General features: G+C 49.5%; 1 protein-coding gene across 9 annotated transcripts in view; it reads left to right on the plus strand.

Annotated features, from left to right (window-relative positions):
- Positions 1-9,034: 9,034 nt before the first annotated feature.
- The window catches only part of Slc7a7 (solute carrier family 7 member 7), a 44,917-nt gene continuing 38,718 nt past the window's right edge, over positions 9,035-15,233 (plus strand). Inside the window, exons 1-4 of one of the 9 annotated variants that reach the window (XM_037208538.1) lie at positions 9,035-9,204; positions 9,551-9,660; positions 10,875-11,034; positions 14,006-14,548. In XM_037208538.1, the coding sequence (XP_037064433.1) occupies positions 14,050-14,548 (499 nt within the window). In that variant the 5' untranslated portion in view covers positions 9,035-9,204; positions 9,551-9,660; positions 10,875-11,034; positions 14,006-14,049. Of the gene's footprint in view, positions 9,205-9,505; positions 9,661-10,874; positions 11,035-12,782; positions 12,960-13,075; positions 13,168-13,190; positions 13,295-13,686; positions 13,906-14,005; positions 14,549-15,233 lie in introns of those variants that run through there. The other 8 variants (XM_037208537.1, XM_037208540.1, XM_028892163.2 and 5 more) reach the window with 8 other exon arrangements.

The following is a 15,233-nucleotide window of genomic DNA, read 5'->3' on the forward strand; positions in this document are numbered from 1 at the left end:
TTTCTTCTGGATGTTTTGTCCTTTTTCTTTACACGTCTCATTTGTCTAGTGGTCTTCAGATTCCTTCGCTGAATGCTTTTTTTTTCCTGAAAAGAAAAACAAAACCGTGCCCCACCCTAACTTTGGAGAGGTTTCCTTGTGGCAAGTTATATCTGATCAAATGAAAAGCATTTGTTAGTCATATAAGTTTAAATTGAATGGTCACACTGATGAACTATCATCTCTTCTAATTAAGAGGTCTCTCTTGTTCAAATCTAATCTTTATCAATTTTGATTTATGGTTTCTCTTGAAATTTTTGTTCTACCTTTTATAGCTGTTCTGTCATACAGAGCAGTATGGTTTTTTTTACAATAGGCATTAGGTTCTTTAATTGTTCTGGGAAGGAGTTTCCTCCACAATGACAGGAAACAACTGAACTGAATTTGACATGGGGGCCTGTGAGAGGCCCCTTAAGGTATTTCCCCGATGGCAAAGGGTTACCTTGACTGTCTCTTGTTGATCTACGTTCATTAGTTCAATGTCGGCCTTTGCCACACCTTCTGCATACTCCAGAAGGGAGGGGTGTTCTGTTTGGTTATGCTAAAAAAAAAAAACACTGTTTCTAGGAATGCCCTGTTTATAATCCCTTTTTTAGATGATCTTGTTTACCGAAATTAAAACACCTGGCATTTCGATTTTTCTTAAACCTCAGGAAATCACCTCTCCTATCCAAACATCATCATGGTTATAAGATTCAATATTGACTGTATCTCAGATCCATTCCTGCAAGGATATTGATCTTGCCTCTAACGGCCTAATTACCCTTTTGCATTGTGTATTAGCATTTTCAAAAGCCAGAGATTCAATTATTATTTGTCTAGCTTCGGAATTTGGTATCATTCTATTTACTGCTGAAGTCGATCTTTGTAAGAAATCAGTGAATGTTTTTTTTTTTTGGGCCTTGTATAACTTTAGTAAATGACTCAGTTTTCTTTCCTACTTCTTTAATTCTGTCCAAAGCATTCAAATCTGTTGCATGGCATAAAGCCAGGATGTGGTCATCATATAGAGATTGCCTTTGTACATAATCTCCCTCTCCAAGAAGTTGGTCTTGGGAGATTTCAATAGCTCTTAGCCTCATCTTTCTACCAGGTCCTCCACTGTAATTGAGGACCAGGCTCCAAGACTGCTGTAACCAAGTCTCTCCAGTCTTGAGGGATAATTTTATTACAAGTTGACCGCAAGTTTAGAGTTTAACATCTGCTTCACAAAAGGTGAATGCATGCCATATGAGGCTATAGCTTCCTTGAATTTCCTTAAATCTAACATTTCCATAGGAGTCTATTCAGCTCTTACACAGCCTTGGGGATATCTATCATTTGACAATTTCTGTAAGGTTACTGGATAAATTAAAGTTGATTGTTTGAAAACTTTAGACTGTTCCTCTCTAACCTTATAATGCAACACTGAGATTGCAACACTCCTTTAAATTCCTCTGTCTGGTTCTGAATATCTCTATGATCTGTTTTATCAAGTTTTTCTAAAACTTGTATCTTAGCATTCATATTAACCAACTTTTTTAGTGATAAAACAAAAATGATAAAACAGATAATGTTTATAATTGATATTACGTAAATCCCATCTAAATTATCCTCTCATTTCATTGTTCCATTTTCAAGCCATCCGTCATATTGTCATACAGAGACCTAACTCCCTCCATTGTAATAGTGTTTCCCATCTTTTAATATGGGGAAAAAAACTCTCTTTTAACTAATTCCTCCCTTTAAGAATTCCCAATTGACTCACCAACTTTGCGGACAATGACAGTTCAGATGACAGGTTAGTGTGAGGCTGACTGCTTCTGCGTAGAACAGTAGAAGCCTGAGCCGGTTTTCAAGGCAGTTACCTATTTGGCAGTAGCGGGAGTAGGGGGTCCAGGGGAATCCCACCAGGAGAGGGAACACGATGTCTGAAAAATGCACACCGGAGACGGTGGGGAAGAAATGTGTGGCAGGAACCACCTGAAGGCGGAGCTGGCCGGTGGTGAGGGGCTAACTTTGGCAGCATTTGGAGCCCAAATGCCTGTGGAGTTTGCTGCAGAGAGGCTGCAACAGAAAAAGCCAAGACCTGCTCAGAGGGCTTGGAGAAAAGAGAGGAAAACCTAGCTGGTGGGGTGGTGACTCCGGCCACATGCAGCTCTGACCTGTGCCAGTGGCTTCGAAGCCACAGGCAAACGACTTTTTCATGAATTCATGCTCTACAAGTTGGACACCAGATGTAGTGTGAATTCTAATTGGTCTTTTTTTTTTTTTTAAAGGTTTATTTATTTATTATGCATACAGTGTTCTGCCTGCGTGTGTCCTTGCAGGCCAGAAGAGGGCACCAGATCTCATTACAGATGGTTGTGAGCCACCATGTGGCTGCTGGGAATTGAACTCAGGACCTCTGGAAGAGCAGTCAGTGCTCTTAACCTCTGAGCCATCTCTCCAGCCCCTCTAATTGGTCTTAATAATAAAAACCCAGAGTCAGATAGAGGGGTAGATGCTGAAAGATCAGAGAAGCAGAGCAACCAGCTACTAGAAACTTCTTACCTCTCCACTTCTCAGACTGAAAAAGGGTCAAGCTCCTTCTCCGCCCCACCATGTCACTTCCTGTCCGTTATCTATCTAGACCTCCAGACCTATCCTTAGCTAATGGCTAGCTCCACCTTCTGACCTTCAGGCAGGCTTTATTTGTTAGAGCACAAACAAAATATCACCACACACACACACATAACTAAAAGTAACAAAAATAAATCTTTCAAAGCACTTCTACATAAATGACTTCATGTGTTTTTCTCACTGATCCTACGTGGAAGAGACAGTGCTGGAGCAACCACTGCAGCTTTTCTTGACCTTTTCAAGGCTCAGGAGAGTGACGCAAATGTGGCTGTTGGGATTGTAGCCCATTGATACACTTGCCATATGAGAGGCCCTGGTTTGATCTCTAGCAACACACACGCACACGCACATGCACTCGCACAAAATTACCATTGATTTCCTTTTTTTCTTTTCTTTTCTTTTTTTTTTTTTCCCGAGACAGGGTTTCTCTGTGTAGTTTTGGTGCCTGTCCTGGATCTTGCTTTGTAGGCCAAGCTGGCCTCGAACTCACAGAGATCCACTTGGCTCTGCCTCTCAAGTGCTGAGATCAAAGGCTTGCGCCACTACCTCTGCCGTCCCTGCCGCCGCCGCCGCCGCCGCCGCCGCCGCCGCCACCACCACCACCACCACCACCACCACCCAGCTTGATTTACTTTTTTTTTTTTTTTTTTTTTAACAGATAGTGTCAGAATAGAGACTGAACCACACTGTTCTTAAATTCATGTTACTAAGCCTGTGGTCTCCAGACATCACTGGAGTCCCATAGTTTTCAACTGAAGTAAGTAGAAGCCAAAAGCTTGAAGAACAGGATAAGAGTCAATATTCTGCAGAAATAAGGAAGACGATAACTTCATACTATCACCTTTGGTACATAAGGGAATTGGACCAGCAGCTTTCCCATCTCGTTAGTAGCTTACACAGGAAGGGGATGCCATCAGTTGGCAAAATCATTCAAAGTGATAGAAATGCCTTTTGGGGAATAATAATATGGACAATAAGACCTGGAAAAATGTGCTAAGTCTGATAACACTGGCTTTGGATCCCAGCACTTGGGAGGCAAAGGCAGGCAGATCTCTGTGGATTTGAGGCCGCCTGGTCTACATAGTGTGTTACAGGCCAGTCAAGAGTACACGGTAAGGTCCTGTCAAACAAAACAAAACAACAAAACCTCTGTGTAGTCATCGAGCAAGAGCTAGAGGATTTGGGGAGCAGGATAAGACGTTTGATCAGAACTCCAAAATATGGAAGAGAAACTCTAGGAAAGAAAGGTAAGTCCAACTTTTGACATGGTTAGATTGCTGTAGCAGAGGTGTGATCCATGGGTTATAAATAGACTGCAGGTGGGGGTGGTCGCACGTGCCTTTAATCCCAGCACTTGAGAGGCGAAGGCTGGCAGATCTCTGAGTTTGAGGCCGGCCTGGTCTACAAAGTGAGTCCCAGGACAGCCAGGGCTGTACAGAGAAACCCTGTCTTGAAAAACCAATAAATAAATAAACCACTAACATTACCATCATTTTTTTGTTTTTTGCCCCCCCTCCCCAAGATAGGGTTTCTCTCTGTGTACCAGTCCTGGCTGTCCTTGAACTCGCTTGGTAGACCAGGCTGGTCTCGAACTCACAGAGATCTGCCTCTGCCTCTCAAGTGCTGGAAATAAAGGTGTGTGCCACCACACATGGCTGCCACCATTCTTTTTAAAAATGTTTATTTATTTTTATGAATGTGTGTGTACCTGAGTGCATGGATGTGTGCCATGGATGTGCAGGAGCCCTTGGAGGTCAGCAGAGGGCATCAGGTCCCTAGAACTGGAGTTACAGGCGGTTGTGAGCTGCCATGTGGGTGCTGGGAATGGACCCTGGGTCTTCTGTAAGAGCCGTGAGTACTGCTGAGCCATCTCTCTAGTCCACCAGCTTTTGAACATTATGGAACAGTTGGGTCTGGCATCTGCTCAGTCCTCTCTAATGACTTCTTCAGCTCTGTCAACCACAGGAAAGTGGCTCTGTCTTGTCACACTGAATGTCCTCTGCACTTCGCCTGAGAACAATGGAATCAAGAGCTATAGAAAATCGAGTTTGAGATTCCTGCATTTTCTCTCCTAGACTCTTTTGCTTTTCAAGGATGCCAGGTTCCAAATTTAGCATTTGCATTTTGTTATGCACTCATCCCCCTCCGCCTACCCAACGTTATCCAAACACCTCTCTGTTCTGTGGGTTTAGACACTGTTACTTTTGCTCAAGAACGTTAGTCTGGGAAATTAGATGCCCCTTTTTTTTTTACTATTTATTTTTTATTCATAATTTAATTCTGCCATCCAGTTGGCCTTGGAGGAGAATATGAAGACCGCAGGACCGCAGTGAGAACACAGAGATCACAGGCTCCTGGAGGGCGATCTCCTGAGCAATGGCTTGCTGGTTCAGATGCACACAAGCCAGAGTGTCAGAGCCATTCACAGTGGGCAATGGTCAGCTTCTTGCTGGCCTTGCTGCTCCTGGTGAAAGCACCCCACGGCTTCTGCAAAGCTCACACCACCATCTTTCATCTTCTCAAAGATTGCGTCCTCAGGAAGTGCAGATGAAAAACTGAGAAACATGGATGTTTGGCTCAGCATTTTCCATGGACTAGATGCCAGGACCTGTATGTTGACATCCTGACACATGAACTCACAACCTTGGTTCATGAATCCTGGACTGCTTCTGGGAGAGTAGTCCATGTAACTGAATCTGTTCCCTTCAGTGCTCCCTAGCACCCACCAGAAAAACAGGATTGGCTCAATGAATTATTATCTTAATGTGGGGGAATAGAAATAGGCGGGTCCTGGGAGCTTTCTGGCCAGCCAGCCTAGCAAAAATGGCGAGCTTCAGGTCCAGGGAGAGACCCTGTCTCAAGGAATGAGGTGAAAAATCAGTAGAGGAAGACACCTAAGGTACTCCTTTGGTCTCCGCATGTCTGAACACCCCCACTCAATCCTACACACAGGTACACGCATACATATGCCATTCAGCACAGACTCCTCCAAAAACCTCTTCTTCCATTCTTTTTGCGACTGGCGGGCCTTCAACTTGCTATGTAGCGGAGGATGGCTTTGAACTTCTGTTCCTCGTGGCTCCACCTCCTGAGTGCCGGAATTAGAAGCGTTTGCCACCTTGCCAGGTTCAGACTCCCTTGCATCTGGGTGTGAAGAAAAGGCGCACTGGCAAATTCAGGCTGCGCGGCACCCTGGCTGCCTCCATTTTTGGTTAAGTGCTGCCTCCTGGCGACTACTCAGGACACCTTTGGGGCAACCTGGCCACTGTCTTTAATCTGGAACCTTGGAGCTGATGCAACAGTTCCCCCGAGGGGGCGGAGAGTCTGAACGTGAAGGCAGGCAGAGATGAAGTCCAGGAGACCCCCAGCCCGGGCTGCAAGCAGGTCCCGATCCTGCCCCCCGCTGCCCCCGGGGCTTCACGGCCAGGGTTCCTTCCGAGGTTCAGCCAGATCCTCTTCCGAGGTTCAGCCAGCTCCTCGGTTGGAGGCAGGAGCTGTCTGGGGTTGGGGTTTTGGTCAGAAGGCCGCCGTCTGGCTGGCTGCCAGCTCCAGCTCGATTGGGAGGGGAGGGAAGAGGAGGCTGGGGGCCTGGGGCAGAGGACACATCTCTAAGGGTATCTGCTGTCATTTTCATTCCCCGGGGACTCATCTTGCGGCCTGCTTGGGGGTGGGGGGTGGGGGCGTCGGCTTGCCGGGCCTTTGGGTTCTCAGACCTTTGTTTCCTTCTCTCTCATTCACCACAGTTCCTTTTTCCAGAGCTTCTTAGATACCAGGGAAGGGAATAGAAGGGACGCCGGGTAGGGTGGGGTAGGGTCTTGATCCCCACCCCGAATGAGCCCTGTCCGGCGCCTGCCCATTTGAGGGCATCGAGGGCATTGTGGCTGCTGGGTCGGGTATTGAACGGCCCAGATTTTAGCGCTGCAGACCGAGAGGAAGAGCCAACTAAAGGGCCCCAGTGAAATGAGAGTGGCTGGGGAGGGAGCGTGGGAGAAAGAGGCAAAGGTGAGCCCGCTGGTCGAGGGGGATGGGCCGTAGCTAGTCCGGGGCCCTGGAAAAGAACGTTAGGGATGGATGGGCCTTTTAGTTTTTCCATAGCTAAACCAAAGTCAGTTTCGTTTCTGGTGTGCATGTATGTTGAGTGTGGTGTATGAGCACGTGTGTGTGTGTGTGTGTGTGTGTGTGTGTGTGTGTGTGTACTTGTGCCTGTGTCAAAAGGATGCAAGGCGTGCACACTCGATCACCCTACCGATTCCCTTGAGACAAGGTCTCTCACCCCATCTGGAGCTAGGGTGGCAGCCAGCAAGACTCAGCAGTCCTCCAGTCTCCACCCAGAGGAGCTTTTTACCAGGGCGCTGGGATTAGAACTCAGTTCCTACAGTTCTTTCCCTCCTCTTCCCTCCTTCCTTCCTTCATCTTCCTTCCTTTCTCTCTCTCTCTCTCTCTCTCTCTCTCTCTCTCTCTCTCTCTCTTTCTTTCCTAAAAAAATTTTTTTTGGAGACAGGATTTTTGCAGTCTAGGTTAGCCTTAGACTCAGTATGTATTGAGGCTGGCCTTGAACTCCAGATCCTCCTGCCTCCACATCCCAAATGCTGGGTTTGAGCTATCATCGTGACTAGCTCTAAAATTCTCATACCCCGCCCCCACCCCCACCGGCTGCTAGAGATGGAACCCCGGATCGTGTGCATGCCAGGTAAGTGCTCTGCCACCAAGCCCTGAAAGTCAATTTCAAACTGTTCTCCATCTGTCAGTAAAAATGAAAACCACACTCCTCCCCTAAAGCCATTAAGATGGAAAAGATTAAGTATCTGTGAATTCTCCTTACTCTAACTAACCCAAGTGTAGTCACACTAGGTGGCCTGGGGGGCAAATTCAAGGACCCACCCAGGAGCCCAGCCAGCTGGGACGTCAGAGGGGAACATTGTTCATCTTTTGACTTATTTATCCAGCAAACATCTCTCAGTGGTTTGTGTGAGCCTCCCTCCCCCACAGGGTACAATGGTGAACAGAGCTCTTCTGATGTTTATCTCCTGTTGGCTGAGGTGAAGACCAACCCATAATACCAGGAATGAAAAATGTCACAGGAAAGAATGTTCCCAGCAGGGAGAACGGTCAAACAGGCATTGCAAAAGCTAAGCTCTGTGGCGGGAGAGAGGTTGTTGTGTGGTCCCAGGAGCGAAGCCAGACTTTTGTGATACAAAGCAGGGGTAACTCCCTCTCTTCCTATGGCCCTCACCCCCCACTTGATAACCTGGACCTCTCCCCAGAGTAAGATTAAAGGGCAGGTCGGCCAGGGAACAGCCTAGCTCTAAAAGGGCCTCGCATTTTCCTTGGAATAATTCTCGTTGGGTGCCAGTGAATTCTGATGTCTGCCTTTTGGTAGCATGGGACTTGGCTCCTATCTAGTGATGCAGCCAGAATGAGTTTTGAAGTTTATTTTACTACTTTTCTGCGTGTATACGCGCTGTGCACAGTACTGCACGTGGATGCAAGTGCCGGCAGAGGCCAGCAGAGGGCGTCACCTGTGCGGAGAGACAGGCAATTAGGAGCTGCCTGGAGGGTGTGAGGTGGCTCTGGAATAGCAGGACGTGCTCCCAACAGTGTCACCTCTCTAGTCCCCGTCAGAATTCTAGAGCCCTGAGCTGGACCAATCGGGAGTAATTTGCAGAACACGGATGTGAGTTGCAGGGTGTGGACTGGAGACCAGCAAACTGATGGTTGCCTAAAGGCAGCAGTCACACCTGGGATTGGGCTGTGAAGTGGCCCTCCCCGGGACGGAGATTTATGCTGTCTACATTTTCTGTGGTTTAACATGCCTACCAAGAGGTAGTTTCTGAAAATGACATCTCTAGTATAAAGCAGCTCATACAGTTTTTAAACATTTTAATTTTTTTTGTGTTCTTATGTGTGAATGTGTGTGTACATGCCACAGTGCAAGTGTGCCAGAGGACAGCGTTTTTTTTTTTTTTTAGACAAGTTTTGTGTAGCCCTGGCTGTCCTGGAACTCACTAGGTAGGCCAGTCTGGGTTCGAACTCACAGAGGTCTGCTGGGATTAAAGGATTAAAGACCTGTTGCACCATGCCTGGGGAGTTGCTTTTCCTCTTTCCTCTGCGGGTTCCAGGGCTTGGATCAGCTTGTCAGGATTTGAAGGCAAGCGCTTTTACCTGCAGAAACATCCCCCCCCCCGCCCCGCCCCCCAGTCCTCTTCTACTTTTTATTCCAAGATCACATTTCCCCTGTTTCTGCAAAGTAAACATTCAACAGATATTTAAATAACGTGGCTTGAAAGGCTGCCAACCTCGGAATGTGCCCAGGGTGGCGCAGGTCTAGTTTTTTTTAACCTAGCAACTCAACCTCATTGTTAACAACTCCCGCAGCCAATTAGGGATCTGAGCTGTGAGTGGGCTTGTTGATATCTGGGTACACACTTGGCTGTACCCACAGGTGGCCTTCATCGGTATGCGCCGGCTTCCTTGGTTTGTTTTAGAGGCTGAAGTGGCACAAACTCTCGAGATGGGACTGCAGAGTTTCACTGGCCTGACGGAGGGATCTCGGGACCAAATGCTGTAAGCACAGCCGGGAGGTAGGGTAGGAGAGTTAGGGAATAGAATGAAGGACAGGTAGAGAGGGGCTCCCGGGGGTCGGGGGGCACTTTAAATTGCAGGGTCCACTTAAGTGCCCAGCCAGCGAGGGCAGTGAGGACCACGAAGGGGTGATGCGGGGAGGAGGAGCCGAACAGAGGAGAGGATGCCTGGGTGCCGGCGTGCTCCTGCTCCGAGGTCCTCTGGGTCTGACCAGGCAGCCTCAGCTCCAGCCCGTCCTCTGGCCCCTCCCCACTGCCGGCCCGAGCCACACATGTGTTTTCCTGTTTTCCATTTCGGTCCGTCACCCTCTGCCTTTTCTGCTCCTCAGAGTCAACAGCTGCTGAAGTCACACCCCTGGCTGTCTTAACGGCCACCCCTCACCCCAGGGTGCTGATAGCCCCCTTCCTCCCTGCACTTTGCCCAAAGGTCTCCAGACAGGTAAGAGGCGGGGAAGCAGGGAAAGTGGATGTGTGGGGAAGCACAGGAGGAGGATGGAGTCCCTGAAAATTGGCCAAGGGGAGACCAAGAACCTTATTTCTTGCTCCTAGCCCTGGCCCTGTCTAGGGAGAGCCTTGTGTCTGGAAACTTCAGCTTCTGGTTAATGGGAAGTCCTGGGCAGAACAGTAAACAGTTTCTTTTTTTAACCCCCCCCCTTTTTTTTTAAAGGGACGGTCTTAGTTATAGTGGAATATAGCAAAACAAATGGAGAGCTGGAGAGGGAGGGGCCGAGCAGCTACTGGGGAGTGATGAGGAGTCTAAGTGCACCAGCGAGTATCTGTTTTGTTTCTGTTGTTAAGGGAGGCACACAGACCAGTTGGATGGCGGAAGGCAAACCCTGGGGTCTCTGAGGGAGAAAGCGTGTTCTCACAGGAGCTCCTGGGGCTTGGCTGAGGAGTCAAGAGTCTGAACTGTGTGCAGGTGCCTGGAGGAAGGGTGTTTCAGGGCTGCTGCTTGGAGCATGGTAGCTCAACCCTGGCCGGCTGCTTTCTGAGCACTCCGTGCCTGATGCTCTGATGCCCGCTCCCTGGAAGCGCTGGACTGAAGACTCCTCTAGGCTGTAGAATGAGTGTGTTTATTTATTTTTCCTGGCATAGCCACGATGTCCCCAGAGATGAGCACCCAAAGGAAAGGGGAAAATGACGAGGAGTATGGAGGCTTCTGTGAAGCCCGCTTTGCTGAGTTCCTTTAGGAGAGCCCGGGGGAAGGCTGCTTTACCAGGCTGTCTGAGCGGAGGAAGTGTTCCACAGAGAGCCAGGGTCTCAGGGAGGAAAGTCAGATGCCAAAGGCGTTGTCTTCTTGTCTTTGGTGCCAGGCAGCGGTTGAGAAAAGGGGGAATTTCCATGACTGGCAGCCTCTTGTGCCTGACTGGCGGGGCTGGGAAGATGAATCCATGTGTAGTACTTCCTGGTGAGACCGCTAGGGCATGCTGTTTGCTGGGGTGTGGGCTCTGTCTTGGGCTGATCTGGCCCAGTGCTTTGAGGATTTCACTTTTAGGATAGCCAGCCATGAATTCAACCTTGTGCACCCCACCCTCCATTTCCTTTTCCCCCCTCTCTTTTCTGGGTTTCACATTTGGATTTGTACTCCCTTGGTGCCGGTGTATTCTGATCCTGAAAGGGCAGGTGTCCTGATGTGTGTTTCTGTGTCTTTAGTAGTGGGCACCCTAGACATCACCGCACTCCGGGCAGACATCACCACCGCTCATTCTCACCCAGAGGCAGGGAGGAGCAGCCTGAAGGCAGTGGCAGTGTCGGCTACGGCCACCTACAGACGGCAGGGGCTTTCTTTCCGATCTGATCCAAGCTGCTCTAGGTAACTCATTAGGAGCCACCTGGAGTGGTGGTTTCCTGTCTAAAGGGAAGGCCAAGAGACCAGTGACCAGCAAGGGCCGGAGAGCAGGAGGTTGAACAGATAGCATAGCTCTGTGATCTTTGCTGCCTGCCTCCCCTCTACTTTGGCACCCCACAGAGTGTGTGGTACCTGCCTTATGGGGCTGCATACAGTTCAGTGAGATAACGCACTGACCTGCCTAGCCGTGTGTCTGGCCTGGATAAGAACTCAAGCAATGCTGGGACTACTCTTGTGGAAACCTTTCAGGGGATGCTGGGAGAAAAGGACAGTGTCTTCCAGGTGGTTTTCAGACGTATGTAGGGCTGTCTTGTGAGGGACATGAGCTTTAAAAGTTTTGTTTTAATTTAATTTTACGTGTACGGGTGTTTTGTCTGCATGTATGGACAGTGCCCATGGAGTCCAGAAGAAGGCATCAGAACTGGACCTGAAATTGTGAGCCACCATGTGGGTGCTGGGAATTGAACCCGGGTCTTCTCAAGAACGGCCAGTGCTCTTAACTGCTGAGCTATCTCTCCATCCTCAAGCGTGGTCTGTGGAAGGCCTAAGCTCAGCATTCCATCTTGGTTTAGCTAAAAAATTTAAGCGGCCAGAATGGAAAGGTGAGCCATAGAGATTAACCTCTAGGATATTTTTTTAGAATAACCAAAAAGGGGTGGGAAGGATAGAAGGAGGGACAGGTAGACTGTCAAAGACTCAGAATACCAGATTTAAAGTAGACTATAAAGACAGAGTAAACCATGATTTCCAAAATGCGAAACCTTTTCTGTTTATTCTGGGCCTGCCTAGCATAGTTCAGTGAAACCTTATTTCCACGCTTATTTGTATATGGGGGTAGATAAACACTCTCCCACTGAGTGACACTCCAGCCCTCCATATGTATGTATATACTTATTCATTCACTTATCGTTTGTTATTATTCTTGAGACAGGGTTTCTCTGCATAACCTTGGCTGTCCTGGAAATCACTCTGTAGACCAGGCTGGCCTTGAACTCATAGATCCGCCTGGCTCTGCCTCCCTAGGGCTGGGATTAAAGGCGTGAGCCACCATCACCCCATGGGAATTTTTGGATGCCCCAGAGGTCTTATTTAGTATGTTTCCCTAAGGATGAAAGTGCCCACTGGTGGGATGGAGTTGTACCCAGAAGTTTGGTCTCATTTCTGGACCCTATTTCTTTTGAAACAACTTGAGGCTCAGACTTTGGGGTGGTGGCCCGAGTTTAGAGGCTGCCGCCCTTCTCTCGGCATGGGGAAGTGTACAGAGCTCTCGATTCGGGCGCCCACACAGGGCGTCCGAACTGTTCTCACACTTCCTGTAATCTCAGCATATGAACAATGTGTCGCATTCTGTAGCCCTTCCTGCCCTTCTTATTTGGGATGAGAGAGAAAAATGAGGTTTGGGTGGGACACGGAGGACACCGGAGAGGAGGTCTGCGCCACCGCTGTGTCCTTGCTGACTTATTAAGACACTCCAGGGTTGCAGATGACACACCCAGTTAGTTGGCTGTCCCTTCCCTCTGGGCCTCCTGTCCTGGGGCCGAGCTGACAAAGGAGACTCCTGAGCGAGCACCTTCTTATCACAGAAAGTGCTGAGCCAAGAGCTCCTAGCTGCCCCTTTTGCAGATGTGAAAGGCCTGTGAACCTTGGACCCAGATTCTTGCTTAACACTCCTCTCCCTTTTCCTCACCCCTTCCTTTTCTAGCTCCCCCACCTCCTCCTCCCTTCTTGACCTGACTTAAGTCCGGCAGGCATTTGTCTAGGCTTCCCTTTTACTGTTGGAGGAAGGAGGAGCGGGTCAGACCACTGCTCTTGTGGGGTGCGTGCCTCTTTGTCTCTGTGACTGCTGCTGGCCATTGCTGTAGGAACCTGCCTGTATCCAGAGCCAGGGAGTGAGTGTGCCCCACCCTGTCCCCTTGCGAACCCCCTCTCTCTGCTGTTCTGCGTGTCCGGTCACTTCCTCCAGCTCCAGAACCTCTCGCTCTAGTGTTTCCCCATTTGTCTTACTAAGCTTTCCGAGTTTGTGCAGCTGTCTCGAGCTCTGTATTTCCAGGCATCTGCTGCCCGGCTTGAGCTCTTTCCTTTCCTTGGTTTGGTCTGGTATGTCTCCAGCAGTTCTGCGGTGGGTGGGCAGCCACCGCCCACTGCCCCCAGTCACCTCTGGGTGCTGCTGTGCATTTGGGCCACCCTTCTGAAAGATCATTGCTATTTTGTGGCTGATGTGGATGTGAGTGACTTGGTGGCAGGAGGCTTGGGACGACGGTAGAGGCTGGGACAGGTGTCTGGGAAAGGAAAAGCAACATCAAGGGAATTGCCTGTCTCTTTTCAGGATGGGTGGGGCTGCTTGGGCTTTGCCAACGTCAAAGATGCCAGCTGACCATTTGTTAATGGATATTCCCGAGCAGGGAGGTGGCCGTGCATCCCTAGCAGGAGCACTTTGAAAGCTTCAGGCTCGCACCCAGAGTCCTTAGGGGAGAGCGCGGCATGTCAGCAAAAAGAGGATCTAGCAAATTAGTCGCTTGCAAGGGCTGGTTCCTCATGCAGGCATCTCAGCATAGTGACATTTGTAACTGAAATCAGAGGGAAGACAGGCTGTTTGGGGGGCCGTGGGGGGTGGGGAGGCTGAACAAAAGGTTCAAACCACTATGATTGTATGGAGAGCTACTGAACGGCCTTATGCCTGTCCTCTGTCACAGTAGGTCAGGATTTAGTTGTCAGGGTAAATAAGGCATGCTACATCGTAAGGATGAGAGACCAGGGTGCTGTTCTTCTGGGGGAAAAGTCAAGTTGGGATCACGTTGACAAGGCTTGGGGGAAGAGGTTTTCGGGAAGTTGGAAGTGAGTCGGAATTGTGGTGGGTGCTGGCTGTGTTGGACCCCGTGGAGTCGGAGGGGAGAGATGCTGTGTGGTTACCAACCTCATCTTCTTTCTTCCTTAGAGGGCAATGCAAGCAAGCTGGTGAAGGCCTTCCTCCTCTCCACCATGGTCGACAGCACCAAGTATGAAGTGGCGGCCCAGCACGAGGGAAATACCTCCGATCTGGGAGATGGGGCCAGCCCAGGGGCCGAGCAGGTAAAACTGAAGAAGGAGATCTCGCTACTTAACGGCGTGTGCCTGATAGTGGGGAACATGATTGGCTCCGGCATCTTTGTGTCCCCCAAAGGTGTCCTCATGTACAGTGCCTCTTTTGGCCTCTCACTCGTCATCTGGGCCGTTGGGGGCATTTTCTCCGTCTTTGGGGCCCTTTGTTATGCCGAACTGGGTACCACCATTAAGAAATCTGGGGCCAGCTATGCTTACATCCTGGAGGCCTTCGGGGGATTTCTTGCCTTCATCCGCCTCTGGACGTCTCTGCTCATCATCGAACCCACCAGCCAGGCCGTCATCGCCATCACCTTTGCCAACTACATGGTGCAGCCCCTCTTCCCGAGCTGTGCTGCTCCCTATGCTGCTGGCCGCCTGCTGGCCGCCGCCTGCATCTGTAAGTAGAGGTGGGGGGCAGGAACGGCGATGTGGGGGACTGGGCAGAAGTGCGGTGTGTGTGTGTGTGTGTGTGTGTGTGTGTGTGTGTGTGTGTGTGTGTGAGTCCAGTCAAGATGAAGGAGTTGGGGAATGAATGCCTATGACAAGTTTTTGTGATTATAAATTAATGTATACCGAGGGCGTCTAGCTTAACAAGCCCTCAAGTGGAGGCTCTGAGTTCAACCCCACCAGGACTACTCCTAAAGAGTTTTGTGTGGCCCGGCGGTGGTGGCGCACGCCTGTAATCCCAGCACTCGGGAGGCAGAGCCAGGCGGATCTCTGTGAGTTCGAGGCCAGCCTGGGCTACAGAGCTAGTCCAGGACAGGCTCCAAAGCTATGGAGAAACCCTGTCTCGAAAACAACAACAACAAAAAAAAGAGTCTTGTGTGAAAATTCAGTTCATCGCAATTTAAGGGTGAATACAGAGCTTGTCTAGAATGCATGAGGCTGTGGGTTTGATCCCCAGCACTGTATAAATTGTGTGTGGTGGTACCTGTAGCCCTGCCGTCCTGGAGATGGAGTCCTCTTGAGGGTTAGGAGTTCAAGGTCATTTCTTCCTTAGCAAGTTTGAGGCCAGGCTTGTCTACAAGAAACCCTGTCTCAAAAAGCAAACAAACAGGTTGGGTGTGATGCCTTTAATTCCA

The sequence above is a fragment of the Peromyscus leucopus genome, chromosome 9, assembly GCF_004664715.2.
Source record: "Peromyscus leucopus breed LL Stock chromosome 9, UCI_PerLeu_2.1, whole genome shotgun sequence".
NCBI classification, from domain to species: domain Eukaryota; kingdom Metazoa; phylum Chordata; class Mammalia; order Rodentia; family Cricetidae; genus Peromyscus; species Peromyscus leucopus.